This window comes from Calypte anna, chromosome 3 (assembly GCF_003957555.1).
Source record: "Calypte anna isolate BGI_N300 chromosome 3, bCalAnn1_v1.p, whole genome shotgun sequence".
NCBI lineage: Eukaryota > Metazoa > Chordata > Aves > Apodiformes > Trochilidae > Calypte > Calypte anna.
In genome coordinates this window covers 65,734,785-65,761,830 of record NC_044246.1, presented here as the reverse complement: position 1 = coordinate 65,761,830, position 27,046 = coordinate 65,734,785, and the positions used below count along the sequence as shown (strand labels likewise).

At 37.5% G+C, this 27,046-nt stretch overlaps 1 protein-coding gene across 2 annotated transcripts in view; it reads right to left on the bottom strand.

Annotated features, from left to right (window-relative positions):
* The window catches only part of MAN1A1 (mannosidase alpha class 1A member 1), a 136,544-nt gene that overhangs the window by 4,042 nt on the left and 105,456 nt on the right, over positions 1 to 27,046 (bottom strand). For both annotated transcript variants that reach the window (XM_030447126.1, XM_030447127.1), the window contains 5 exons: positions 22,810 to 22,933; positions 20,006 to 20,099; positions 16,823 to 16,938; positions 4,483 to 4,702; positions 3,514 to 3,686 (listed from right to left, as the gene is read on the bottom strand). In XM_030447126.1, coding sequence (XP_030302986.1) covers positions 3,514 to 3,686; positions 4,483 to 4,702; positions 16,823 to 16,938; positions 20,006 to 20,099; positions 22,810 to 22,933 — 727 coding nt within the window. The remainder of the gene's footprint in view (positions 1 to 3,513; positions 3,687 to 4,482; positions 4,703 to 16,822; positions 16,939 to 20,005; positions 20,100 to 22,809; positions 22,934 to 27,046) is intronic.

Genomic DNA, 27,046 nt, shown 5'->3' with positions numbered 1-27,046 from the left:
CTTGAAGGATAAGGTTATTACTCAGGGAAACATCTGCATTCTAAACAGGCTGAGGTAAAAGAAAAGTGAATCACATTTGGAGTTTACATGCTCTACCATGTAGTGAGAGCCTTTACGAGTTCATTATAGGGAGATTCTCTATAGGTGCATGAATGTAAGGCTAAGAGGAAAACTAAAGAGGGTAACCTGCACCATGTTAGTCATCTGGTGGTATCTACTTCATGCAAACATGAAGCATCTTACACCTCAAAGCTACCTTCTACTTAACTAACAGAACAGGGCATTCACATGTGGCACTAGCATGATAAAAAGGCTCTTGGTTGTCACTGCTCTTTAACTGAGGGTAATGGTCTTTTGTGCCCATAGCTGCTGTTTCAGAGTACAGTGATGTTCATACTGACAGAGGGGTAGTGGTGGGTAGGAAGAAAAAAAAAAATCACACACATTTTAAATTAGTAGTTCTCAGAAAATGAGTGTGGCTAAGAACTGCAGTATGGAAAACATCAAGTGGAGTGAAAACTGGCTGACAGTCCTGTAGTATCGTAAAGGGGAAAAAAGCAAAAGAAGTGCTGTGAATTCAAAATATGTGCTGCATTTATAATGCAGAAAGGGAGACTTTCAAGAGCTAAGCTGATAAAACCTTTCTGACTCAGTGGATATTGCTGTTGGTCATTAACTGTATTTTCTCCAACTGCTGAAGTACCTACAGAATGATCTTGGACTCAAAGCAGCAAAGCAAGTTTCCAAAGAAAAACGAAGAGGCTAAAACACAGTTTTAGCTTACATAAGCTAGAGAAAGAATTAATGGACTTGGAGAGTTTAGAAATTGTGCCCTATAGAGAAGCCTCATTTTCTACTAAGGGCACAGAAAAAAAAAAAATCTAGTGAGTTCTTACTGTCAGTGTCATGATTTGAAAATGGACATGAAACACCTGAAGAACTTTTTTTGGCAACACAGATTTTTTTTTTTCTTGTTTCAGTCTCAGTTTCCTTTTGTGCAGCAGGTATTGGTAATTAACCATACCCAGTGGTCAGGGACTTCCCCAAGAACAAAAAGGTGGATTGATACACTCTCTGGTGCAAGGAGGAGCAGAATTTTTCAAACAGTTGTAGTTCATTTATCATTATACATTCAAAAAAATCCAGTATCAGGTTGAGTTGTATGGGCTATAAACATCAAGAAAAAAGAGAATAATAAAAAAAAAGTACTTGAAACCTACAACTGCCTGTATAGCTTCTGTGAAGCTTTAAGATTTGTTTTTCTGAAACTCTTGGATGCACTTTAGGATAGTGGGAGATGGGTCTCTACAGAAGGGGGAACAGCTGCATCTCCCACACATGGGCTCCAATCCACTGCATGAGAGCCAGAAGAGAATCACCACAAGAATGTTAAACAAGGAACACATAAGGAATGCTAAGAAGGTAAACAAGTATACAAACTTGAAATAAACACAAACAAACAACCAAAAGAGTGAAGAATAATAATCAGGAAAGTATTTTAATTGTTTATAACAATGTTAGCAGTGTGGGCAGCAACAATGAGTCAGGAAAAACATCTCCCGGAGAAGGAACGCTTGGTATTGATGAAACCTGGTGGGATGACTTCCACAAACAGCCATTGTAAATATTCCAATTATAATCTGCCTGGGAAGTAGTAAAACCTCTGCCTGAGGGGGCTGTTAGCTAAGAAGAAAGCAAGAGAGCAGCATGCTAAATTGGAGTTGGGTTTTTTTTGTGTTTTGTTTTGGGGTTTTTTGGTTTTTTTTTTTAAATTGCTTTGGAATCATTAACTCAGAAGCATATTTTTTCAGGGCAGAGAGAGCCAACACTTCAAGGAGGCAAATAAAAAATCCTAAATAACTACCATCTACCTAACTGAAAACAGTGCTGACTGCAGATAGGGAATTGCTTTGACTATTCAAACAAGGAGGGGCTAGAGAGTAGGTAGTAGCTAATGGTAGCAGCTATTCTTTTATGGAAAGCAGATTTTGCTGTAAATGTCATTCTTCAGGCCATCTAATTACTGATCTTGAAATGTTTTTTTTTTTCAGCACCACTTAACAACATTTGCACATTTGAGACATGTCCAGTATCTAAGTGAATACTGAATACATTATAGATGTTGGTCAAGTAACTGGCAGATGTCATGTCAGGTATATAGAATTATAATGCAGATACAGCTCTCTACTAGGGTCTCTCAGGGATGAGAAATTCCAGGCCACAATTCTACATGTTCTTTCCTTACTACAAAACAAACTTCTACAACCAGCAGTGCAGGCACATCTGAGAAAGGTATAATCACAAACTCATAGAAACAAGAGGTTTTGGGCAAACTGACAAACAGGATGTTTTTTAAGTCCCGGTAATCAATAACTCTGCAAAGGAGAGATCACTGTAAACAAACACTGCACACAGTTTGTACACAGTTGTATTTTTTGGGAGGATTGGTGGTTTGTTTGTTTTGGTTTATTTGTGATTTTTTTTTTCTTGGGTTTGGTTTTTTTTTGTGTGTGTGTGTGTGTGTGTGTGTGTGTCGCTTTTTGTTGTTTTGGTTCTTTTTTCCCCCCACTTTTCTTAATTCTACAGAGCTGCAAAAACAGTGTTCTTAATTTTCCTGTATGTCCTGAAAGATCTCAGTCTGCTTAAAAATTCCAAAGGAAGTGTGTAAGGCAGATAATTTAGCAAGGGCAGCATCAATGTGAGGAGAAAATAAATGAACTCTAAAAGTGTAATAAGGACCCATACCTGGAGGATGAAACATTGTAAATGTAAAGGCTCTCTAAAAGTAGAAGTGTTTAATCACTGAAATAAGGGAAACAATGGACTTAACCAGTTTTTGCAGTATAAAATAGCTCCCTCTTGGAAGGCTTGAGCTAGGCTCAGCATGGTTGCTTAAAGGCAAGTGACACACAGAAATTTAAACCTGGAAGAGCTTAGCATTAGTGGAGCTCAGTCCAGATGACCCATGACTTTTGAAAGTCACCCATTTTATAAATCACAGAATTGGCTGGGTTGGAAGGGACCTCAGAGATCATCAAGTCCAACTCTTGAACCACTGTTGCGGTTGCTAGACCATGGCACTGAGTGCCACATCCAGTACCTAATTCTTCATCTTGGCCTTCACCATCTAATTAAAATTGTACAATTGTTATCGAAAATACACTTCATAAAACTTATTTCCCTGTCCAAGTCTTATATCTGACACATCTGTACTTTCCATTCACATCCAACAAGCAGTACCTCACAACTTCACATGCTGAGCAGTACCTCCAAGTAAGACCCTGATCTCAGAAGTATTTAAGAAGGAAAAATCATAAGGTATTTTTGTAATACATAATACCAGCACTCTTTAGTTTTATCAAAATTATCTTAGTTCAACCATTTAGTAAATGAACTTCTGGAAATCTGAGTTGATATTACTGATTTAAAATAAACATTTACTCTCCAACTGCTAAACAACATCCAGATTTCATTCAACATCTTACAAACCAACAAAGTCCAATAGAGCATTACCTCTACAGCTTCCCATCCCCACTGCCTGTACTTAGGGTCATGAGTGAGCCTCCACATGTACATGTAGGTCTCTATGACTTCTGGTCGCAGGATGTAGTATTTTTCATTTTGTCTTGTAGCAATGGCCTCCACACCACCATCAAATCTGAAGGCTTCTGGACCCAGCTTCATGCCTGCCCAATATAAAAAAACATTTAACTGAAAAACATTTCAAATTCTGTAATCTATCAAATCAGCAACCTGTTCATGTGGCATAAGCCAGGTTACTCAAGAGGTATAAAATTTCTGAAAGACTATGCAGTACCTCCTTTTTAAAGTATTCTGTAACTAATTCAGATTATAAGAGAGGTCTTCCTCATCAAGACCTTAAACAGTAGTTCCAGTCTGAACAGTGATGCTAACTTTTGCATTCTGGAAGATTTCATATAACTCGCAACGTGTGAAATTTTGTTGTAAAAATGAGGATATTTACTTTTTGATATCAAACTGAATGTTACAATCTGGGACCTGAGATTCTGCCAGGGTTATTTTTACAAGAAGATGGAAGAATCTGAAGAAATTTCCTGCACAAAATACACTTTGTGTAATTATATTGTTTGTAGCATTGCACAACATAGCTGAGAATAGTTTTGGGTTTTTTAGGGCATAAAAGATGATTAATAGCTATATTGATGCATAAGTGAACAGGCATATTTGTAATTGGCTATACAGAAACTATAAAAGTGGGGGAGAAAACCACTGCCCTGCTCTATTAATTGCTAGAATGAGTAGATATGATTTGGGTGCACAGAAATTACTTATAAAACAGCAGCTATTCTCAAAGGTACTCTCAGACCAAAGCAGTATTAGCTCAGAAAGGATGACGAGTTCTCACTGTTAAACAACTTTCATTCAGCATTACACAAAAATCCCAAAGGCAGCCTTCACCAAGTCCAAGTGTGAAGCCCAACTTGACAAGCCAGGACTTACTTGTACGATCGTAGGATTCATGGCAAGTCCTGGCAATTTCAGCACCAAGCTCGATGTGGTGGCCTGTCTTGTCAGGAGGTGCTCCATCAGCTCCAAGGGCAAACATGCCTCCAGCAAAACAGGTCAGGTGTCCCATCTTGTGTTCAAGCAGCCCCCCCTTCCACTCAGCGATGTACGTCAGCCCACTGCTTGACTTGCGAATCAGGTGGGTCTCTATGGCCTGCAAAAGGATGTATTTCAGACCCTCTGGTACCATTGGGTAAAATATGAAGGACAAAGAGAAAGTTGTATGTTGGTTGGATTTTCTCCATATTGCCTTTGCTTCCAAAGTAAAATGGGTAATGTGAGCTAGCATAACCTCAAAGTGCAGCCAAAGCAACACAGATTGCCATTCACTAGTAACAATGATTAATTTTGCTAAAACTTGGAGCAATCTTTACAGTGCAACTTATAAAAATATTGGAAAGACTTAAAAAATACAATTCCATTTTAAAAATTTCTTTTCTTTCTTCTCTTTCTTTCTTTCTTCTCTTTCTTTCTTTCTTTTCTTTCTTTCTTTCTTTCTTTCTTTCTTTCTTTCTTTCTTTCTTTCTTTCTTTCTTTCTTTCTTTCTTTCTTTCTTTCTCTTTCTTTCTTTCTCTCTTTCTGTCTGTCTTTCTCTCTTTCTTTCTTTTTCTTTCTTTCTTTCTTTCTTTCTTTCTTTCTTTCTTTCTTTCTTTCTTTCTTTCTTTCTTTCTTCTTTCTTTCTTTTCTTTCTTTCTTTCTTTCTTTCTTTCTTTCTTTCTTTCTTTCTTTCTTTCTTTCTTTCTTTCTTTCTTTCTTTCTTTCTTTCTTTCTTTCTTTCTTTCTTTCTTTCTTTCTTTCTTTCTTTCTCTTTCTTTCTTTCTCTCTCTCTTTCTCTCTTTCTGTCTGTCTTTCTCTCTTTCTTTCTTCCTGTCTTTCTGTCTTTTCATACTTTGAGCAATTTCAAGTAGTTTTACTCCTAATGGTGTTTAGCCATCACTTCAGCTTCCATGAGTCAAAATGCTGACTTAAAGGATGTGGTTACTGATATAATTTCGTGTCAGTTATACGCAGCCATAACTCATATTCAAAGCTGCACTGAATGATGTTAAGTCCTCTGAATCTATCTGGTATTCCCAAAGTCCAGTGGGATCCCCCTCCCACATTGAATTCCTCTTTGGTTACTTATCAAGAATAGGGTCTGGAAAAAGACCTAAGCAGACTGAAAACACACAAGTTGCCTATAGAGAGAATTTTAAGTTGGTTTTGTTGGCAATGTACAATCACTGATTTTGAAATCTAGGAAAACAACTTTCCTTTATGAGAGAAACAGAATTAAAACAAGTGAGAAGATGCAGGGGAGCACATTTGTTAGAAGCCTGAACATAAATTAAGCTATTACTCTTTAAAGGGTAAAGAAGAGGAGACAATGCTATCATACCTTCAATTATCCAGCAGTATTCTGGCTTATTCTATTGAAATCATAAGCTCCAGCAACAGTACTCAACTTGCATTGTACAAGAGAAATAACATGAATCAAATACCAGTGCAGACAGCTCAACAAAAAAGCCAGGGTTAAAAAAATAAAGTGCCATGAAGAGAAAGTATTGAGTGTTATTTTTCCCATTTAAACACCTGTAAAGTTGTTTTTATAAGCATGAAAAAAAATCTCTAAACTAGAGGCATCAGCAGAATAATTGTACAAGTTTTACTTACCAAGTAGGTTTTTTGTGCCAAGAATGTGTCATTGTTCTCCACTAATATTAGTAGAAAGCACTTAGTAAGGAAGTTTTCTGCCCACCTTCAGACCCATTATTGGCTCAGAAAACTCCTCCATCCCTTCCCTCCCTCACTGATTTTATGTTTTTTGCACTAGTACCTACAGAAAAGCATACCTACATTTTAAAGCAGCAGTAAATAATGAAGATTCCTGCACTTTAAGCAAATCCTGCATAATTTAACCTATGAAAAGAGGAATCAAATATGGAAGACAAAAGGTGGTAGAATGTTCTCCTTAAGCATCCAAACCACACACCCCACTATGGAAGATGAAAGAATTACAGAGGCTAAGTTGGTGTCAAGCTAATTTCTGGTTGAGTATTCCAAGTGCATACAAAAAAAACCTTTCTGCCAGACCATGGAATGTAGTAAAGGAATATCTAGATACTTTTAAAAAAAATAATGTTCTTTAAGATATGTCTTTTGTGCTCACTTGAGTATAAAATATTTGAATTTATAATTTTGGAATTAATAGAACAGGTTTCAAGGAGCCAGCTACAAAATGTATTAATGCATAAACAGGCAAAACTTATAACAAGATAGAAATAATTAGAAAACTTCTAGAATCTTTCAGAGTTATGTTTGCATTTTATATTTTGTAATAGGGTATCTTATTGTTAAAAACACACACAACAGGTTTGTGGAAAATAGGTTTGAGATTACTTAGGCACTCTAAAAATTAAGCCAGATGAAAGCAAGTTCAGAAATGAAAAACTTTTAATTTAATGATATTAAACTGTTCAGCATGATATCCCCATCTCACCAAATCAACAACTCTGGCAATAGCTGATAACTCTACTGCTCACTTAGCAGTTGAGTCTGAATGTATTTTTAAAGTAAGCAAATATAAAAAATTTATGATTAAATTTACCTATATTGCCATTTTTAAAGTAAGGAATGAATGAAAGAAGGAATGAAGTGTTACTGTACCAGACAGAAATAACAGTAATCATGCACCTTCAGAACTACAGTAACTAAACCAGAGGTGATTCTTGTAGTACAAAAATAGATTTTGCCATACCAATTAGTATTTCAGAGGTTTAGGTTCAGGTTGAAACAAGATGAATTTTAAATGTGAAATTTAAAAATTATTCTACCAAAGTGCTGTCAAGAAACTAAAAAAACTATTTTAATTGATTCCAAGAATGTCACAAAATATAAATATATTTCCAAGTTAATTATTCATTTTTAGTAAAGCAAATACTCTCGGTTTTATAAATGGGTCCTATTAGGAACTAGTACATATGCCTATTAAAAGTTATATTTATTATGTAATCATCTTATCCAATGCTATTTTTATTAGGTAGTTACTTGATATATTACAGACTCTCACACTGCCTTGTCATACTTTGTCCAATCATGGGTCTCTGAATGCTAGATAATACCCATGCCTATGTATAAACCTTTTTAATGATGTGCTAGGTAACTAATTAGTTCTACCTTGACACGAAATCCAAATAACCTTTGATATGTACAAATAAACTTCAGAAGCCATGAGCCTAAGTGTGCCAAGCCTGCAAGTCCATCAGCACCCACCAACTTTTATTCTGGAAGACAGGAAAGCAAACACTCTTAGCTGGTGAAGCCTAAACTTAATTTGAGGTTATAACCTTATGAAATATTAGTTTGTAGAGTCCTATAATTGTTGAGGATGGAAAAGACCTGTAAGATCATCCACTCCAACCTTTAACCTAACTCTGCTAGCCTAGCTCTGCCAGCCCAATGCAAACCATGTCCCTAAGCACGGTATCTATACAATTTTTAAACACATCCAGGGATGGTGACTCCACCACTTCTCTGGGCTGCCCATTCCAGAGCTTGATAATGCTTTCTGTGAAGAAGTTTTTCCTAACACCCGACCTAAACCTCCACTGGTGACACCTGAAGCCATTTCCCCTTGTCCCATGTCTAGTTAGCAGGAAGAAGAGATGGATGCTCCCCTTGCTACAACCTCCTTTCCAGTAGTTGTAGAGAAAGATAAAGGCTCCCCTCAGTCTCCTCTTTTTCACACTCAACAACCTCAGTTCCCTCAGCCTCTCCTCATAAGGGTTATGCTCCAAACCCCTCAAGTTATCCCAAAGTTACATGATTTCAGCAAACTGACCTCAACCGAACAGCTTTTATGAAGCTGTTTGCCCACAGGGCACAGCTCTGGCAGGGAAATCAAGTTACTAAAACGAATTATTATAAAAGGAGAATAGGTAGCATGGTGACAAAGATCCACCCCAAGAGAAAATCTCTGCTTGGTAGAATGATTTTGAATTTTCTACTTAGAATCAATTTACTTATATAATTATCTACACACTAAAAAAAAGAGACATGTTTATTTGAATTGCACTTTTATTACAATATGGACCCCACCTATGAATAACTCCTTCCTGCATTGGTTGCAGATCAGGTAGTGTTATATTTATCACTATAGATATTATTATTTCATTTTGCTGTGGTTAATATTCTCAATACAAACTAGTATTCATCATCTGCAAAGAATCAAAAAAGCTAGAAGAATGTGGTCTTTGATTAGCTGAAAATACATTATTGATGAATAATTGTTTGGAGTTGTACAATTTTTTCTTTTAAGGAAATGGAATTTTCATGTTACTGCTTTCCAGAATGTATTCCTGCAATTGAAATACTAATTTCTTTCTTTCCATCACTGTAAAACGGAGACTGTGCAACATAAAAGGCTGCAAAGAAGAAATGGCTGAAAAAGTATGTTTGCAATAGGAACAGTAGCAGATATTACCTGGGAGTAATAAAAAAAAAGAGAAAGGAAACTCATAGAAAATAATATTTGCCAGATATTTAAAGAAATACATGTACTTTCTGTAAAGCTGATTTATTGTGCAGTTTGTAGCATACCTGCAAGCTCTGACAGCCAGACAGGCTTTTATGGCTGTTATAGTTCCCAGCAAATTTTTTTATGAGTGCTTTTATCTAAGGCTCTGCTTACAGTCCATACTGCAACAAAGCCTTCAGCTAAATTAATTTTTTTTCATCTTCTGGGAGATTATTCCTTCTACACAAGAACTGTGAAAATGCTTGAGAACCCAACTAGAAGCACTACCAGAGCCTTCTGCAGGTTCAGTGTGACTCGAGTGCCCCTTGCATTACTCCCGGTATCTTCCTCCTGAGTTGGCGTGTTGAATTATTCCCTGCCTCTGTCACACTGTAAGAACTGCAGTGACTGAGACATTATGGATTGCTTAGGTTACAGGATTCTACACTGCATGGATGTGATCTCTGTTACTGATAGCAGGAACAATTTTTCCCAACCTGATTTCCTCCCCCTTGTCCTGTTTTTTTAAAGCAAGACGTTTTGTCTTCTCAGCTCATCATCCTGTTAATTTGCCTTTAGATTATACTGCCAGTCCTTACACTTGCAAAATTAAGCAGTACCAAACCCTCCTAATAAGGACCCGTTTTCTTTCGTTCAGCTCTTCACTCCTTTAGGCTTTTCACAGAGCTTAAATGCTGTCTTCACCACTCCCCTTCCTCAATCCCTGACTTGGTTTTGTGATTAAGTCCCATAATTTACCCTTTGAGTTGTTCAGGATGATGAACTGCATTGCTTACAGAGAAACAAACAGGACATAGAAGTGGTCTCACTGTTCTAATGAGTAAAAAAAAAAATCCAGTTAACAAGTTTATTTTTAATAGAGACTGTTATCTTTGTTGATTTCACTGACAGGTAATCAAAATATTAGCAGAGATGCCTACAGAGCCAGATGGAGGCTTTTCAGGAGACACATTCTGCACCTTGAAGTTGTTTAATTCAAAATAAACACGTGCCACAGAAATGTTAATTCTGCTGAAGGGACAGGGAGAAACCTCAAAACACAATGTAAAACTGCAGTTCTACTTCCTCTAGCACTTAGGCATCTTACATCTCCTTTTACATTGCTGGTTTCATTAAGATTAATGAATTTCAGTGACTCTGTTGTTTTAACAACAAAAACCAGGTGTTTTACTTTCCACCTCAAGACATCACTGTAGCTGGATATAAAACTGTCTTGCAAGTCATAGTAATGCATTTCCATATGCTAATGAATCTGAGCTTCAAAAATACGATCCTAGTTCTGAATTTCCAGGCTTTATGTTTCTTTTGAGGATAATTACAGCTCTGCAGGCTTCTTTAAAACAAAGCACTATAAATTATCTCAGTCCAAACTTGTAATCTACTTTTTTCTCCTAGGAACCTTCTTCATAAACAGCATTTTGAAGATTTGATGCAATAGTGAGAGAGTATGAAAGAAAATTCTACCACATATTTCCAATAATCAAAAGATGTATAATGTCAATTGCTTAATTATTTAATATTTACAGCTTTCACCAACACATTCTATTACTTTGACACAGCACACAGCAGGCAGGCCAGGATTACTGTGCCTTTGTATGCTGTGAATTTACGAGTCAACTGCCTATTTTTGTGACTTTAAGTTACTTCCCTCATGTTGTCTCTGCTGAATGGATCTAACATGATATTTTTTTCAGCAACTTTCAAAATTCATCAAATTTATCCTTTATCCACAATTCCAGTGAGTTTATTAGGAAAGTAGTTGCGTTGTTCCATTATTGCAGCTGTTTTGGAGATGGCAGAAAAAGATTGCTTTTTTTAAAAGCCTTGTTATTTGATTCTGTTCTCTTAAATGTTGTTCACACAGGTTTTAGATATGTCTTACAAGAAGCACAAGTCATATGAAAGCACAGTCAGAAAAATTGTTAAAAAAGGAGTTCAAGCTCTTTTTAAAATTTAAAAAAATATTTTTGCTAAAGACAAGCATCATCTTAGCCTGAGGTCCTCACTGCTTACTAAACTGAGCTTGAAAATCAAAAGTGAAATCTGAACACAGAACTTCTATTTGTTTAAACACAATCTATTAGAAGCATTTTGAAAGCAATAGAGCACTTACTGCTTTTGGACTTAAGATATGTTATACAGACAAGCTTTCATGTGAAATGAATTATGAATGCTTATAATGGAGATACCTAAGTTTTAAAATTGAAATGTTGGCAAGCATTTAACTAATGTGATACCTAGCCATTTGATCACTAAAAAGATGATTAAGTACTAGCAGAAAACTGATAATTTACTTTTGTCTGAAAACCTACTTAGTTGTTGTTTTTTCCCCTGTATAGATCTATCAGTATCTCTAAAAACACCAGTGCTCTCACACTAAATGTACTTAATGCTGTCTGCTCCCAGAACACTAGATTTATTCATGTTCTTACACAGTATTACTGGAATGGCACAAATCAAAGCAAGTTACTCTGAAAATATTATATTATGTACTTACTGAATATGCTAGAATAAGTTTTTATTGCTCCTGACAAGCTTTTTTTGCCGTTGAAAAGGGAAGGGAAAATAGCAGAAGTAATAAGGACACAGCTGCTCTGACACAGACAAAAAAGGGGAAACTTTCTCTCACAGGACTTTCTAGTTAAAATCCTCCTTAAAGCGTTCTAACAAAATTACAGCTTGCTGCTTCTCCTGACACTCCATAAACAAGCAATCACTTTAATAAGTACTTTCTACAGTCCAAGATACTGACACTCTGCAACTATAAGCAAATCATTAACAATTTAAAAATCTGCAGAAGCCTTGATGTTTTCTCTAAGCACTTGTAGAGCCTTCAAAACCTGTGTCAAGAGGGGAAATAGAGCAAAGGGTATAAAAAAAGCACTGAGGCTTCTGGATGTTCTTGTCTGTTAAGTGAAATGCATCTTGTGCTCCTACCTAACAGAGCTACACTGTCTCTATGTGCAGAATGCCAGTGCAGCTGGGTAAATAATACTTTAAACATGACAGCTGACAAAATATGTAAATAAACCGTATATTTCTTCATTTTCACACATTTAAGCTACAGACAATACCCCCATCCCAAACAAAACAAAACAACATGGTATGCAGTAGGACTGCTGGCCTTCAGCATCAGCTGTTTCATTCTGAAGAGGGGATCCTGTTGCACAACCCTGCCTACTCTATTTATATATTTCCTTCAATGCTAAGAAGTGCTCAAGGACTAACTTCTCAATTCATTAATAGACTTCCAGCTTTACCCAGTATGACAAACTATTCTAGCTGAGATGTTGCACTTCTGTCACTGTCCACTTCCACTTATTTTTTAAGATCACAAAGCAAACCACTTCAAGCAACTTAATGGAAAACCACAGTCAGCACAGAGCAGCCTCCTGACAGTCACCACAGTTAAACAGACCCTAAGGAAACTCTGGAGATGAAAAGGGCCTACTCAGGTTTTCATTTTGCCAGCAACACTTTGTTCTCTCACTCATTTCAATGAATAAGGACTCTACAGAGATTTGTGTTGTTTATCTGAAAGGCTGAAATCCAGACAGCTCTGAAAAATATTCACTACTTAATACTTAATATTTCCTACTTAATGTCACTTTCTGACAATTAAATCAGAAAACCCTAAAACAAAATCCAAACCATATCGCTTCCTTTAGCAGAGTACAAAGTGAGTACATCAAGGCTAGTCTCAAAAGTTAGCAATGTGTCAAGTGAAAAAATACAAAAAATAGTAAAAAGTGATCCTATATTTTTTTATTTGAATACTCAAAATCTTTAGGCCAAAAATGACTTTTCCCCCTTTCAATACCTACACAAAGGTAGGTAATCCTTTATCCCTCAACCCAACCTAGCAGCAGGCTGATTTTCAGGACTGTTGTTGAAATCTTACAGAGAACAGCTGTGGCCCTGCCTCACCCCACTTCCTTCTTTTTCTATTTCCATTGTTCCTACTTCCACATGCTGGGATCTCCAGAGACCACTTAAGTTTTCTTGTTACAATATTCTGAACAGTTATTACCCAGTAAGAAAAATTAAACAATCTAAGTGTCTAAAAGTAAGCTATTCTGTCTAAAGGTAAAACTCTGGATTGCAGCAGCTGCACCTCTCTGCTCCTGTGGGTCCTGATACCTCTGATAGACACTGTGGGCTGCACTGAACTGAGCTGCTTGGGAAGTGCTGGCTAGGGATTCTCTTTTCCAAAGTTCTTCTGGGCTGAGTTACTGCTTTCTTTATACCCTGTAGATATGTCACTTCTCTAGAAATACACTGAGAAGAGGATGAAGGTAGCACCAGAGAGAGAGAAAATATTTAAGATGCAGAAAGGTTGCAGCAATGGCCATAAATAAATGCGATGGGAAAATCAAGAAAAGGTGCCTGACTGCTGGATACCAAGTGTGAGACAACATCTTAACAGGAGTAGTGGGAAAATTGCCCTTTGACTTATAAAATGAGGGCAGATACATTCAAGGAGGGAGGGCTTGATGCAGTTGCTTGTAACACTGCTGGTGCTAGACTAGACATAAGTGAACCCAGAAGGCCCATATTTGCTCTAAATGACCATGTTCTTTTACTAAACCTACTCAGTTGTGTCTCAGAGACAAATGGTGTTAACTGCAAAGATGGGGGTGGTTCCTGCCCTGTAATTCTGCAAAGATTCTGTGGCCAGTTACATCCTCAAGGTGTGACTAAAATCTGAATACACATTTCTTCTGTAACTAAATGTTGCATGCTACCCACTGAAACCATTTTAAGAAGATCTCTTACTTCCTGTACTAAGTGACACAGGACACTCCACGCTTTGCTTTTCAAGAGCGAAACATAATCTACATTAAAAATAGAATCACTTGTCTTTGTGTGCAAAGTCTAGAGTGTGTGAATCCCTCTGACAGACTTGTGAGTACATTTGTGTTCTGGTACTCAAAACAAGACTATCTCTGTCCCTTTTCCTATTTGAAATCAACTCTTTTTAAAATGGCATCAGCCAAATAGGCATCTTATTCATGGCACACAGAAAAAGTTTTAAAATCTAGTCTGACATCTTTCTTTATTGCTTTTAACTTTTAACTTAAGCCATAAAACAATCTATAGGTGCTACAAAAATTCTAATAGAAAGAACTCTTTTGTTTCTAATGTGATTTACAGAACAATGTAAGAAATAACCCCAAAGCATTATCTAAATAAATTTCAGCTTTTCACAGTGAACTATAACTCACCATGTATTTTCATTTGTGGTTTCTGGATAGAGGAATATATTGAATTAGGCATCAAACCTTCGCAGGGCTCTCTCAGAATGTATGTATGTGTTGGACTGAGCAGCCAGGAATAATCATGCCGTTCCCTTTGGCGCAGTCTTAAAAAGATTTTGGAAGTGTTGGGGGAAATTTATCTAAGAAAATATAAAGCAGACTCAGAATGCCCAAATCCTGCAGGCTTAGTCATAAGGACAGACTGCAGCTTGTTCAGACACTTACCTTTAATTTAGATAAGGAAGGGATTGATAGCAATAAAGGCAGTATCAGGATGGATTTCAAAAGACTATTCTGGTGAAGAACTTAGCATCTCAGTGGAGCTCAACCACTCTGCAAGTTTCAGTGGGACTGCAACTTTCCTGCTGTTTTCCAGCATCAAGCTGTACCTCCACATGCTGCATCTACACTTTCAGCTTTGACACAGTTGTCCCTTGAGGGAACCCAGAAAAGAACTGGCCAGGCAGTGGTGTGGCCATCACCACTTCTGCTCCCTGCCAGGACCTCGGGATGCCCACCACAGCTTTCGTACCTGAGGAGGTGCCCATTTAAACAAATCCATGCTGAACCCCACATGGACACACCTGGGAGTGCTCCTGGGTGTCTTCCCCAATGGCAAACCAACAGGAGCCACTCCAGCCATGCTGCTGGGCAGCTCAGCAGTGACCTCGGGATGCTGCTGCCCTGCAGGTGACATGGGACAGCATGTGGTGAAGGCAAGAGAGACTTCCTGATGTACCTTGCTCCAGATGTGCTCAGATCAGGGGAAGGTGAACCTTCAGCACAGCACTGGCCAGGCAGGCACAGGGCTCTCTGATTCTCTTTTGTTGGCTGGGATCAATCAGCTGCTCCCAAGCAGGAGGGACTGCCAAAGCCACACTGCCAAAGGTGACTGGCACATCATGTTTGGGATGTGCAGTGCTTTCCAGAACATCTGTGCTAGCAAAAGCACAATTCTTACAGCACGTATTTATGCACCAGTGCTTACCCTGTGTAAGAAAGTATTTAAAAGAAAAATCTGAAGTTATTAAACCAGTGGAAGTAGAAGAGTGAAGAAGCTTAGAGGTGCTTCAGAAATGCTTTCCCTGGTAAGATGAATTGATACCATATTATCAGACGCTTTGTTCTCTCTTTTTGGCTGTCAACCTAATGGCTGAGCTATTACAGTAGCCCTGTTCTTATGTTATAACCTCAAATGCACTCAAGCCTAATTTAAAAAGCACCTTTTGCTCTGAAGCTGAAATCATGTTAGCAGTGAAAATGAGGATGACTGCATCCAAATCTGCACTTACAAAATTAAAGGCAGGATTTTCTCAGCAGAGGATACTTGGTCATCAAATTTACTACCACCAGAGATCACACCCTCCCTCAGAACACCATGTATAATGTTTCTCTCTAATGAAAGAAAGAAAGAAAAAAAAAGTTGCAACGAGCCAAGGCTGTATTTTTTTAATGTCACCATTTTTCTGGAGTGGGAAGTAAACCAAGATTTATGCCTCCTCCCTAGGGATGGCACGTTTCCAGATGTAGGAAAGAATAAGCAGATATTGCTTAGCATCTCGAAGCCTTGTCTACAGAGGCACTGCATGGACATAGAGTTAATACAAGATAAAAGTCCTGGCCCTTAGAAAGCTTCCAGTCAAAAGTGATGAAAGGGTGGGGAAAAAAAGAAGTATATTATCCTCTTTTTATAGATATATTTGAAAGCAAAGAACTGAGAAAATAGGTCATTTGCCCAAGACTGCAAGGAAAGCCTGTAAATATGGATTTAAACTTAATACTTTGTGAGTCTCAATTCAGTGTCACAAAACCATTATTTCTCCCAGAACAGGGTATTAAGGGAACACCATCAATAAGAAAATAAATTGCAGACTACAAGGATCGTAAATAAAATGCTATCTAAGTATGAACAATTCTGATATTTCAAAACTTTTTCTTGTGTAAAATGTGAATAACTAGTTGTTTCCCAGAAGCTGACAAGTATAGGTCTCTTCTAACAAAAAGTCAACAAAAATATCTATTTTCATAACTGTCTACCATAACATATTGATCCCTGTGTTGAGCACAATCAGAATACTCTAATGGTTGAAATATGAGGTCAAAACACAAGAAAGGAACTCCTTCCTGGATATAAGGAAAAGGATAGAAGAAATATATTTAGGAAAAACTGAGGAAAAAAGAATTGAACTTTTATCTCAGAACTACTTGTAGATGCAACAAATATTTTATACCTTTCTCCTCAAGTGTTAGAAGACTTGATTGTCTTCCAGCTGGAAAACAAACAGCTATACTTCAGGACTCTCTCCTTTCCCACAGTATCTTTATCCCTCCAGCATTATTATTTGCTGATGTCTTTTTAAAAGAAAAACTAATTCTTAAAACCTAAAAGCCACACTGGTGGCAAAGACATAAATCCCTCACATTGTCCCCACAGCCTGCCTCTTAAGGATTGTTCTAGATAAGAATATTAAAGACAGAAAGATTTAAATATCTTATTTACCTGAACAGCATCATAATACATTTTCTTGCCTTCTTCATCAGTCTTGTCTGACATCAGCCATGCCTTGAGCAAATACTCATAAAAGCTGTCCCCAAGCCCTCCAATGGAGACATGATCTAAAAAGGGAAGAAAGATTTAACAGCAATTTCATCTTCAGCCTGGGCAGTAAGATTACAGTTTGAAACTGCATTTAATGCATTGAAACATCTTTCAGAAATGTAAGCCTGGAACCTCAGGAAAAACTTACCTGGAATAATACAGAGAATTATTCTTTAATTGCTAACTTTTTGATGAAGCTAAAGCATCATTGCTGTTTAATATCCACAATACGCCACAGGCGTTAATGGCAAAGAAACAATAATTCATATGTTTAACTTCTAATTCATGTAGTCTACCCAGTACAAAAATGTGTTAATCTAAGTTTTTCAATTATTTTAAAACCAGTAAGTTTTTAGTATAAAACAGAAAGGAGAAAAAGCTGTCTAATTTGATAAGGGTTTTTCCCTCTTATCATGCAGGCATTGTTTTTATTTGCTTTTTTATTCACTAATGCTCCATTTAAGAGACTTCATAAAAAAGGCCAAAACATTTTAGCTTCTTACTACAGAGCTGAATTGTAGAGCATTTTACAGTGTTTCAAAAATGCTGACTCACATGTTTAAAAATATTATTACAGTCCTGAACATCTGTCTGCTTTCAGAACACAGCAGTGGTTCTAGAAGAGGGGAAAAAAATACTTTTACCACATCTACAGAGGATTACTACTATCATGCTGCTTTTTTGTGCCCTAGGCTTACTGTGTGAAATGATCTGGTACTACAGATGCTGTGATTATTCCATTGCAGATGTTCAGGATGTGACCCTGCAAACAGTAACACCGAGTCACATTGCTTGATGTCATTTGCACCAGTGATGTGAAAGTTTAATGGTGCTGTCAGCTGCTTGCACAAAATTGCACTCACTTGCTGCCCAAGAGCCTAAAAGATTCTAGGCAAAATTTTAATGGGCTATAAGATTTCAGCATAGATCCCCTAAACACATAAAACACTCCAACTACACACACACACACACACACAGAGTCTCTAAACTCTGTTAAACTAGGAACACTAGTTAGAGGCTTTCTTTTATAAGTTGGTGCTGCCTGGTAACATTGGGGAATTTGGCACTTGTTCAGGGATTTCAAATTGCTTTACCAGGACTACTCGTTCATAATTATCAATTTTACAGTAAGGAAGACATCCAGGCTGGAGATGTGGGTACACAGATCACTCAGCATGTCTGTGAGTCACACCACAAAATTCTGGGTATGAGAAAAGCAGAACATGCAAGGGGTAATCCAGGCTGCTAAAGTTGCAGAAGGTTTAGAGGGTAAAGAACTCATAACTTCCCAACACCTGACTCTGATCTCAAGTTACACCTCTGTTGGTGGAATTCAAAAGAACACTGATAATTTCTTTTTAACCTCCTTCATATCTTCTCTACACACAATGCATCTTCTTGTGCAGTGAACAGGATGCAAAGCCATGCAAATGTAGAAGATATACTTTTCTTCTTTTCAAACTTAACAGCATCTTTTTCCTCCTCTCCGTACAAAAATAAGTTTTCCAAAATGTAAAAAAAAATAAATTATGTTTTCCTAATGTATCCTGTCCCTTTGCCTAACAAATACATTGTATAATGTTATAATTGTACAACCTGTGTTGTAAGTGGCTTCTTCCCACCTCTTTTGAATGATACATATTAAATTTCTGAAAGGAATGCACAATTTACTTAATTAAATGTTCATGATACAAAAGGAAAAGATGCTTCTTAAAAATAAGGGGGACATTCTCTATAATCAAAGGCTGATTTTTGAACAGCAGCATTTAGATGACCTTTACAGTTTCCTAAATAAATTACCATAGAAACCTCTGACATTTGCAAACTAAATAGCACAAGCAGAGTTTCATCAATAATAAGCCCTGCTATTATATACATTATTGCAGTAGACAAATCCAATTGACGCACGCAGCAGCAAATCACTCTCAGTTTACTGTCAAAATAACAAGGGCTAAATGAATTTACAGGAACAATGGCAGTGATCCAGCAGTGTCCTCCACAGTTACAGCATTGCTAGAGAAATGTTCAGAAACTTCCCCCTCTCCCCACTTGATGTTTGAGAGATAATACTTCTGTCTGGTACCAGTTAAGGGTCTAGAGGTTGTTTTCCTGTTGTAATCAACAGAAAACTCTCTGGAAAAGCAATCTCAAAAGATCTCTCAAGTTTTACATTCTGATCTTCTACTATGGGAAGAAAAAAAATAAATGCCAATGGAGACAACTGAATTGGAAGAGATACAACAAGACCAAATTTGCTTTTGCTGCTTCAGCCTGCCAATTGCTGAGCTGCATCAACATCTGTGTCCATCGTGTGCATGTGCAGGAAGCTAATATCTATGTCAATACTACATGCTACTGGAAAGCAGAGCTGGTATAAACTGTATATTTCCCCATGTGCATCAACAAAAACTGGTATTTAATGTGAACAAGGAGTACAGAAGACACAGCTATATTAAAGGGAGGGAAAGTTCAAATGCTTCAAGCACTTTATTATATTCTTTCCCTTCTGTTTTTGGTGTCTCCATTAACGACTCCAAGGGGATTAATGCCATGACACAGTTCTGTTTACTTTCCTTCCTCAGTTGTTGGCACTAAACTTCAACAGAAATCACAGCTAGTATTAAATGAAAAGACTTGGTTTAATAATTATTTTTTCTTCAGTGGAGCCACACCACTCTAAAACATGGAAGTTGATTCAGACACACTGAGAATATTTCCTTAAACAGAGACTTTAGGGACCATTTTAGATTTTTGAATAAAATACTTTTGTAGCCTACAACTTCCTTTCCAAAAAAACACATTTGCACAAGCCATACCGAAATATCAAAGAAAAGTACGGGAGATTCCAGCAGGTAGGATTATTACTTTTATATTTGTAGTATTTTTTACATTGTGTAGCATCTCAGATATAGTGTGAGTTTTCATACTTTACAGAAGTTGTGCGTGTATATATATATATATATATGTGTGTGTGTGTGTGTGTGTGTGTGTTTGTACACAAAACCACAGTGACTGAAAGAAGTGAACAACTGCAAGCAGCACACAGATAGCCAGGTCATAGTACTGAAGAAGTGGTCTACTTACGCTGGCCCCATTGGCCACTGCTGGGGTTCAGATAGTTGGGGTAAAGACCCTCTGGTTTATCCAGTCGGTTCAGAACTTTTCGAATATTCATTACCTGTTGGAAAGGTACAAAACACTGAGCAATGATCCATTCCCCCCCCCCCCCAAAATAAAACAGTGTCAGTACAAAAGTTGTGAAGGAAGGGCAGGCAGCCAGTAGCTGGAAGCATGGCTTGGCCCTCATGATGCCTCAGATTTATACTGAGTATGATGTATATGGGATGGAATACTCTGGTCAGTTCTGGCATCTATCTTGTCCATTCCTCCCCAGTGGAGGGCTCAGGTGGGACCTCTTTATTCCTTCTGGAGGGTAAAATGTTCCTCAGAGCTGAGCAGTGTCCTTGGCTCTGCACACCAGTCTCTAGCAGTAACTATAAACATCAAGTGTTATCAGTCCTAGAAGCAGACACTGTCTGAGAAACTTGCTGTTAATTTCAGCAAGTGCAACTACTTACAAGAGACTTAGCTGAAAGCAAAAGTACAAGACAGAAAATCACCTTTATCCTGGCCCAAACCAGGACAAGTGCCAATATCCCTAAAGAGAAAAAAAGTCTTATGCAATGTACATACCAGAATATCCCTGTACAATCACACTACCATTTAAAAGGACAGTCTAAGCTGGGATCATCATGTAAATGAGCTCCTCAAAACCTCTGAAGCTGCTGCATCAAGTGTTGGTAATAGATCCACAAAACAAAAGCAAGCTCTGAAGTTCAGGACTTGCCATACAGAGTATCTCAGCCCTCCCCAGGATACTGAAATTCATGGAGCCTAACTTGCCTTAACTAAAGCTCAGGTACTCCAGCATTATATCCCTCATATACCCACATCAGAAATGGTGTTACATATTAAGCCCATAACCTAGTTGACTAGCAGAACTGATCTGTGAAGTAGTTCTGTCTGGAAAGGAGAGCTCTGCTGGAACTAAGCCTCAAACAAGCAGCTTGCCCAGCAGGAGCCCAGGAGCCCCGAGTGCTCCACTGGCATTGCTAAGGAGCTGGCTACAAATGAGAGGCTCAGGGAAACACAGTCCCGATGTTCAGCAGCTGGAGCCATCCAGCAGCACAATCCATTGCAGAGCACATGGAATAATTTATACCGAATTTTAGCATTTGCTGAGAAAGTAAATGTAGCAACTTGGGGAATAAAGCTCCTAAGCACCACAGACCAGAAAGCGTAACAAAAAGGTACTGACAGCTTCATTATAACACCCTGAATGGCTGGAGCTCAAGTGAACCAGCTGCTGAGGAAGAAGATAAATTAGCTTAGACCAAGTCACAGAAGGATTTGATAGATAAACTGCATTTTCCATCTTGACACTACATTGCTAACACTCGCTGTTCAAGTGCAGACTATGAGTCTTAGATCTCATTTATTGAATTATTCCATGAATACTTCCATGCAAAGATTATTCTTGTATTTCTTCTTTACCAAGTGTACCAGCCCAGGAATGGTTTGCCTTGGGGGGTTGTGGAATTGCAACCTCTAGGGGTTTTTAAGAGTAGTTTACATAAAGAGATTTCCACGCCCTTACAACTATAGCTTGATGCACTTTGGAGAAGAACCATAGGCTAGGATTTTTAACATATGCACTTTCATCACGCTTTAATTGTTTCTTAACAGAACAGATACTATACACTAAATAGCAAAAGATAATTGCTTTACATAGTAAGTCTGTTTATGGCTGTTCCATGGTGCTGTCTGCCTGCTCACCAGTTCAGATTTGCTTAAGAGAAACTGCCTTTAAATTAATCCCTATATACATTCAAATTGCTAGGAGTTCTGGTGCTGCCAGTGATATTGCAGCAAAGCCATCCAGTCTTTTCAGTGTGGTGTAGCTATAATTAATTTTAGATTTAATAATTGCTTTTAAAGCTACTGCCAAACATTTGAAGTATTACTATTAACTTGATTTTTGATAGATAATACCAGTCTTACCTAATATGAGCCAGTTGGATGTATTGTGTAATACAAAGTAATACAAAACCAAAAAAGCCAAAGTTTTAATAGGTAGGAAAAAAAAAACCAAACAAACCAAATCTGATAATGTATTATAAATAACAGATTCCATGGATTATTTATGTACTAAAAATCAAAGCAAAATTCTTGGGAGAAAAGAGGAGAGTTAATTTACCAGGCCTCACATGAAAAAAAAATATCCAGAAGAAAACTTTACTGAAGTTTGGAAGAATAAGCACAACTATTTTGTGAAAGGATGTTTTTTGGTTTTGCCTTCTTCCAGAGGAAGTTAAGAGCACATTATATAAAATTATATATATATACATTATATATATAAATGCAATGGAAGGGTTTTCTGATCTCACTGATAGCAATGAGGTTATACAACATTTTAAAAGCTAAACTTGCTGAAGTCACAGAGGGTATCCATGGTACTTTGCTTTCTATAGGTATCCTCTATTATTGCCAATATAAAACATCAATATTTTTTTTCACCCCATTCAGGTAAGGTACTGAAGAAAGATCTATGGTTAGATTGTTTACTGCAACACTAATTTAGACTGTTAAGAGAAATAATGCATTTTATGGGGTTGGGTAAATGCTATACACAAGAAGATGAAGAAGATAAATTATTTTGGAACAGATTTTTGACTTCATAATAGAAAAACATGGCAAGGTGACTAGAGAAACATCTCTCCTGTGACAAATGCTTACAACTGAGGAAAATCCAAATCTCCCTGCAGAGATATTAGTTTCCCAACAGGTGATATATCTTTTACAACATGATTTTGACTGAGCAGTCTAACCTTTTCAGCAAAGACAGGGTTTCCAGACAGATGGCTCAAATGTATGAACTCCAGATGCAAAGTTCCAAATTCTGCCAAAATGCTGCTGCCGCCAGAGGCCCAGGGCCAATTTCGACCGATTCCACTAAGGTGAGGGGAGAGAAATACAAAAAATAACCATGAGCATCTGTAAGTCAATGCTAATATAATATAACAGGTAGCAGATATAATTTTATCAAGAGAAGAGAAGAGAAGAGAAGAGAAGAGAAGAGAAGAGAAGAGAAGAGAAGAGAAGAGAAGAGAAGAGAAGAGAAGTATGTACAGAGTATCTGTGTAAGAAATCATTCAGAAGCCTTTGGTGACCTCACTACAAAACCTTAAAAATCCTTTGGTCCAGTTCTGCTTAAGTTTGTAAAGCTGTTTCTTGCAAGAAGCTGGTCCATTAGCTCATTAATAGCTCCATTACACATATCACTGTACCAGTGTTTCACTGTGCATCATGTTTAAAGACATTACAAAAACCAATGAGGATGAGAAAATATTCCCTATATTTAAGACAACATTCTCCGAATCTAACTGTTCCTTCTCCAGTGCTATTGTTTATTAACTTAAAATATTGCATATATGCAGCATAGGCTTTGAGTTCAAAGTACTAGAAACAGTATAACCTCCTTAATATCTGAGATTTTATTAGAGTAGGATACTTAGGCATTGCTTGTCCAGGCACACTTACCAAGACAAGGAACTTCAGTTTTAATTAAGACCTAGAGATCCTTCACAGGAAAGCTAATCTCAGGTTTTGTGCTGAGAATAGAGAAAAGCACATTTATTGCTAAATCCCCACTAGAAACTAATGCTGGTTGAGATTTAGGCTGAAAAGTCTAACAAAGTTTCAAAACAAAAAGGTGAGGTTTTTTCCCCTTGAAATTTCCAGCAGCATTATTCAGAAAACTTCTATGAAATTAAAGAAACGTTAGCCAACTCTCAGGAGCATTCTAGGTGAATAAGAGACCAGCATATTATTATCATGAATGTTAGATATAAATACACTTACTAGGTACTGGAATGTCTTTGTTATTTCCAGTTGTAAATGGCATTAAACACACACACAGGTATAAATAAAAATTTAATTTTTCCTTTGACACAAACAGTGTCACTTACTGCAGTAATCAGGTAGCACTTTCACAGCCATGAAAATTAGGTATTCTTCCTGAGTTAAAATGTGACTCATAGTATTAAAAACAAAGCAAAACAAAAAACCAAGGAAACCCATCTGTATTTCATAGTGATAAGTCATCAGTTATTAACATTTCTTCAAAAGGTCAAGTATCTATAACTGAAGTTTAACCAATATAATGAAATTAAGAAACCATCACAATCATTTCCCCATTAGCTATATTAACACATTTTTTTCAGATTTTTGCCACGCACAGAAAATGAAAACAAGTCACAAAACTTTAAAAGCAGAGTAAAAGCTACAAATAAAGAGCACATTTGTGTTCTTCCTAAATGTCACAGCTTGTAACCACACACCACCTTTGGCTGCCTGGCCTTGAGCTGAACGCACTGTGGAATTCTAAACCACCAAAAAATATACCCAGTATTTTACCTAGTGGCAGACTTATATTGTCTCATTTCTGAAGGACCTAGCATCTGCCAAATGCTCCCCACTGGTATGCTATGGATTTCCTTTTTCCCAGTCCATAAAGCACTAAAGTGACTCAGCTTATCTGAGTGCTGTGAGTGGAAGGAGAACTTGGTAGAGCAAAAGGAAGGAGATGAGATGAGGCTTCACAGGACTACTCTGATGAAAATGATTGCCCAAAACTGCAATGGAGAAATGTTTCTAATCTGCAGACAAAATCAATGACATAATGAAATCAGGGTGCTGCAAAGATGCACACAATCCCACTTTGCTACAGTATTTGTACAACAGAAACAGAACGCAAGTTTTATGGGAGCTGTGCATCTCATTTTAAGAGCAAACTTAAAGTGCTTTTTACAGTTGATGACAACAAAGATGAAGAGAAAACCACACCTGGCTTACAACCTGTCTGCACTTCCATCTACCATGGGTTAGAATTTTTCCAAATAGCGAAAATAAACGGGTCAGGTATTACAGAAAATAAGACCAAGGTGAGCACTGCAGACATCATGTCTGGAAAGCTGTTCCCTAGAGACTGAAGAGCTTACACCTACAGACTGGTTACTCACCCAGGAAAGAGGCATTGTCTTTGGGGCACACTGCTGACTTCAAGATTAAAATCACCAGCTTTTTTCCACATCACCCAGATTAAAAGAGATGACATAAGACACTACTGGCAAATGAAGCTCACCAGAAAAAATAAGAAATCTAAAAATTCTATTAAATTTCTCAACAAACCATCTCTTTTTCTGCAGCAAGGCATCAGCCAAACTTGGCAGAAAACCTAATAAATCCCCGACTTGCACTCCACCACAACATCTGCTGGTTTCAACACAATGTGTCAGAACATTCAGATGTACTGCATTTCTTAACCAAAAAATTTCCAAGCACTGCCATTGAGAGGTTTTCTGCACACAACAATGTTTTCTAGAATGGATGGATGATTCTTCCTGCTTAAGATGGTTTGAAAACTGTAAACTTCCATTCTTAACTTTTAATGCAAGAAAAGTATAGAGAAACATCCATGTTGCATCTATGTAACTACTTAAAACAGCTTTTATCAAGTTGGGACAGCTAGTTAAAAAAAAGGCATCAACATATTTCTGGCAAATGTGGTAAATAATGAGGGCAGATTTGTGGGTTTGTCTCAGTTGGATGCTTTATGTCAGAACTGACAAGCTCATTACAATAAGAGGTAGAACCCAAGAATTGCAGTTCCAGTGCTTTTTTTCACAAGTGCTTTTTGTTCACAGTGCTTTTTTTTCCACTATTTTTTCACACAACTTTCAGCCATTTTAATATTCTCTCATGTATTTCATCTTCGGGAACAAGGAAACAGGTGAGTTTTGTATATTCCCTCATGGTAACTGGAGCAGCCATGGAATTGCTCCTGGCTTAACACTATCTTTAAGATCAGAGTCCAGCACCCACAGCTCTGCAGTTGCCTCCTGAAGAGACATTTCAAGAGCCTGGAAGAAACTGAGCATAGCTCTCAACATACAGAATGAGAGGTTTCATGGTGTTTCATTTTGACCAGGAAAAGTAGACTTTGGTTTTTTAATGCAGTTTCTTGCTCTTAGAAAAAAAAAAAAAAAAAAGAAAAAAGTGTTTTGTTTTGGGTTTTTTCCTAAGTATTGTAGACTGTCTAACAAAACATATTGTAAATAAGAAACCTGAACAGATGAAGGCATATGGTGAAATGGAAAAAGACTTCTGTGTCAAGGATTATAAACAATGAATGCATTTATAAATGACATAAGGTGCCCTAGAAAATAATATGCAATAAATAAGTGTAATAGCTCAGTAAAACTTAATAACCAGACACAGTAAAACACTGATCTCTGCCCATGCAGGAGACAACACATGCAGTGCTCCCAACTCATTTTTCAGGCTCTTCACCAGTTCTATTACTGGGGTCATCAAAAAATCCAATATTTAAAAAATCACTGCTAGGTACCTATTTGCTCTTCAGCCATTAAGTCAGTGCTGAGCATCTATTTGCTTTTCAGTTATAAAGTTTAGGGTTTTCATAGAATCATAGACTTGGCTTGGGTTGGAAGGGACCTCAGAGATCATCAAGTCCAACCCTTGATCCACTACCGCTGCAGTTACCAGACCATGGCACTGAGTGCCACATCCAGTCTCTTTTTAAATATCTCCAGGGACGGAGAATCCACTACTTCCCTGGGCAGCCCATTCCAATGTCTGATCACTCTCTTGGTAAAGAAATTCTTTCTAATGTCCAACCTAAACCTCCCCCAGCACAACTTGAGACCGTGCCCTCTTGTCTTGCTGAGAGTTGCCTGGGAAAAGAGACCAACCCCCACTTGGCTCCAACCTCCTTTCAGGGAGTTTTCTTTCTGAAGTCTTGAAATGGAAACCTAAGGCTCAGGTGAAAGATTTAGCAAATGTATCAATCACATTGCAAGTTTCTACAGTTTTTCTTCCAAGGGCACCCAAAATCCAGCTCAAGAAATTACAGCAGAGATCTCAACCCAAAAAATTGTCAGGGCATTTGGGGGATTTTTAACAGGTGGTTTCAGGCTCTGTGAGCTGTGCAAACTTACATGTGGATCACTTGTCTCAACCAAAGCAAAGTCAGTAAAGCACTGA